General features: G+C 37.6%; 1 protein-coding gene across 1 annotated transcript; it reads left to right on the top strand.

The window, feature by feature from the left end:
- The first annotated feature begins 1,321 nt into the window (after positions 1–1,321).
- Positions 1,322–2,653, top strand: LOC110262285 (olfactory receptor 8B3-like). Its single transcript, XM_021102691.2, has 2 exons — positions 1,322–1,330; positions 1,715–2,653. The coding sequence occupies exons 1-2, from the start codon at positions 1,322–1,324 to the stop codon at positions 2,651–2,653; spliced, it is 948 nt and encodes a 315-aa protein (XP_020958350.2).
- Positions 2,654–3,640: the final 987 nt, after the last annotated feature.

Here is a 3,640-nt window from a genome sequence, read left to right as displayed (position 1 = left end):
ATTGGATGCCCAGTGTACCTTTCTCCATAACTAAAGAGAAGCTTGTGGAAAGGGCTTTTCTACAGTGAATTCTTTGCTAAGACAGAGAGAGGGGCTATGGTGACTTTCAGTCCAAACTTCTAGATTTGCTTTCTCTCATCTCATGTAGCTTATGACCATGTCCAGTGTCCCCTTATCTTTCTGAAGCAGGGATACAGAGCCAGTATTCTGGATGCTATCAGGTTAGATATTATGACAAAAAGATGTCTTGAATTTCCCTAACAACTGGAGTATGTCTGGCATCATGCATAAACTGAGTGAAAGGTCCTCTTAACAAATTTTTGAATTACTTACAAAGGAAATCTGTACATAAATTGTTTTTGAGTAAGTTGTTTTTATAGGAGAATAGAGAATAGGGATTTCTCTTCAGTCATCTAAATGAATATTAAATGGGACTTTTTTTATTAATTTAATTTTGGCTCTGCCTTGGAAGATATACAATCCCTACATTGAAAGAAAAACTTGAGTAGAATAATAAATCCCTAATGGACTAAAGCAGATTATGGTACAGGGAGTAAATGTCATCCCCTCAGTTCCCTATTATATGTTGAATGTTTCCCTGGGAAAGGGACTGAGTAAGCTTCTACCATGTTTATAACTGAGTGCATTATATAATTACACTCACATTCAATCTTCTGTGACTTACCAAGGGGCAAAACTGATAACAGTAAAGAATGTTTATTTTCCTCTGCTGCTTGAATGGACTGAAAGTCATAATCAGAAATTATGATCTATAGTTCTGAAAGATTTTGAAGTCATATCAGAAATTTAAGTGTGGGCTGCATTCTCTTAGAAACAAAATAACACAAGCTTCAGAACCTGAAATTACCCTTCAAAGACCACTGGGTAAAACAAATGATAAGGAAGCACCAGGGTTTTCTGGAAGAAGGAGGGTGAGTTTCTAAATTTCACTTATATTCATGTCCTCCTTGTTTGAGATGGAAGTCCAAGGATCTAAGATGTGACAATTTCTTTCCTGTTTTAGTATCCTGAGACTCAGGTAAAACAGAACAATCCTTTCAAGGAGGGGATCTGTGCATCTTTGGAGACATTAGGGGGCTCAAAGGATGCATTATATCAGCCAGTAAGTTCCCTCTTCAAGGGTGAAAATCTCTCTCATCTACAGTTAAGGCTTTTTCCTCTGTGATGTGGAGCAGTAAGGTAACCTGTCCCAGACTCTGGCCATTTAGATTTAGTTAAGAAACAGTCATCTTAGTTCTCCCCTTACTAGGTCTAATCTGTATTAGAGGCCAGTTCCAAGTTGGTAGGGTCTCAGCCTACAATGTTACTGGTGAGGGGAGGGTTGAAGTGATAAAGAAATGTTGAGATGAATGAAGGATTGTTTTAATATGGCCCAAATTTCTTCTCTCTCATTCTGTTTTTTTGTTTTGTAGTTGTTTTTTTTAACTGATTAGCCAAATTTTCGCAGGGTAGCCGTTCCCTTCCCCCGTAGTCTAAGTTTTGGTGCTCTTTTCTACTTCGCTTACAAAGACCCTAATAAGCAAAGTCCATGTTGCTCAGTTTCATGAAGATGGTAACACAATTCCATGAGTCCAGGCTGGTCTACTTTCAGATAGTACCAGCCCAAACACCACCCTTTTGATAGCGATATTGTGTGAAAATTATATTGATTTTTATGCATAAATTTTTCTCCTGTTGTCACAGATGCCCTTAGGGAAGAATGGCTCCTGGAAATGGATCTTTTGTGACTGAATTCATTCTCTTGGGATTAACAGACCAACCATATCTCCAACTCCCCCTCTTCTTCCTGTTTCTAGTAATGTATGTGGTCACTGTGATGGGCAATTTGGGCTTGATAATTCTAGTTGTATTAAATTCACACCTGCACACCCCTATGTACTTTTTCCTCCTCAACTTATCCTTCATAGATCTCTGTTATTCTTCTGTGTTTACACCCAAAATGCTGATTAACTTCATATCAAAGAAGAATATTATTTCTTACATTGGGTGCATGACCCAACTTTACTTTTTCAGTTTTTTCATTATTTCTGAATGCTACGTGCTGACATCAATGGCCTATGATCGCTATGTGGCCATCTGTAACCCCCTGTTGTATAACATTGCCATGTCCCCTAAAGTGTGTTCCAGCCTTATGCTTGCTTCCTACTTGATGGCATTTTCTGGTGCCACTGCTCACACTGGGTGCATGCTGAGACTGACCTTCTGTGATGCAGACACCATCAACCATTATTTCTGTGACATCCCTCCTCTGCTCCAGCTCTCCTGCACAAGTACCTACATCAGTGAGCTGGAAGTTTTCATTGTGGTGGGCATCAACATCATTGTGCCCAGTCTCACCATCTCTGTCTCTTATGGTCTCATCCTCTTCAACATCCTTCACATCAGCTCCAGGAGAGGCAGATCAAAAGCTTTCAGTACCTGCAGTTCCCACATAATTGCTGTGTCTCTGTTTTTTGGATCAGGTGCATTTATGTATCTCAAGCCATCTTCTGCTGGGTCTATGGATGAGGGAAAAATCTCTTCTGTCTTTTACACTAATATAGTTCCCTTGCTCAACCCCTTAATTTATAGCTTGAGGAACAAAGATGTTAAACTTGCTATAAGAAAAATCCTGAGTGGGAGACAGATTTGATTTGAAACATTATATCTGTATATGTGAGTTACAAGACAGTTTCTGTGTGTTTAATTTTAGTGATGCTCTTCTATATTTTTCCTAATATCTTTTTTTCCTTGTTACCTTGAAGAAATTTGAGCCATTCTGAATAATTTATTTTTATCTTTATATCTAATTATTCCTTTTTAGTCACTACTTTCATGATATTATTTGTACCTTTTACCTGTTTGGTAATAAAATTAAATAGTAAATATATTATTTATTTTCATTATAATTTTGAAATTATTTTTTCCTCTGGGAAAAGATGAATAGTCTCCAAATAATGGAATTAGGTGACACTAGTGTGACAGCACATCACTATGTGTGTTTTTCATCTGTCACCTGCTACAAGAGTCTTGAACTGATACTCTTTTTCTACTCATACTCCAGTTGGCAAGACTGTGTCTTCTATAAACATCAGAAATTGAAGTTTCAAAAAGACCATTAAATAAGAAATTCAGTGGGACTATTTTGCATCCATAAACGTTTAGCTCAAGCTTCTTTTGGCAAAGAATTTCAATCTTTACATTTGTAAGTCAAATGGACACATAGGAAACCATCAAAATATATGTTTGGCATGGCTGGGAAAGTGAAGTCAAGAGAGGTTAATGATTTACCTAAAATCACACAAGTTTATGAAGGAAAAAATACAAACTAAATTCTTAGCATTTTATTATGCTGCAATATACTTTGTACCATCTTGATTCTATTATTCTGTTTCAGTAATAATGGAATATGAGAAAACATTTCTGGTTGAAAGTTGACTCTACTTTGTTCGAGAATGATTCATGAATTTCTCTCAGGTTGGATTTTTTGGGGGGATGGGGTTGGGAATGGGGCTGTCCCCATGGCATGTGGAAGTTCCCAGGCTAGAGATCAAATTCGTGACACAGCAGTGACTTAGGCCCCTGTAGTGACAAAGCTGGATCCTTAATCTGCTGTGCTACAAAGGAACGTCTGCTTTTT

The sequence above is a fragment of the Sus scrofa genome, chromosome 9 (genome assembly GCF_054392235.1).
Source record: "Sus scrofa isolate SSC_HxYL_T2T_F1_AM1 chromosome 9, Sscrofa_HxYL_maternal_Yorkshire_Landrace_v2.0, whole genome shotgun sequence".
Classification (NCBI taxonomy): domain Eukaryota; kingdom Metazoa; phylum Chordata; class Mammalia; order Artiodactyla; family Suidae; genus Sus; species Sus scrofa.
Note: the sequence above shows the minus strand (reverse complement) of the source record. Positions and strands in the feature narration are given on the sequence as shown.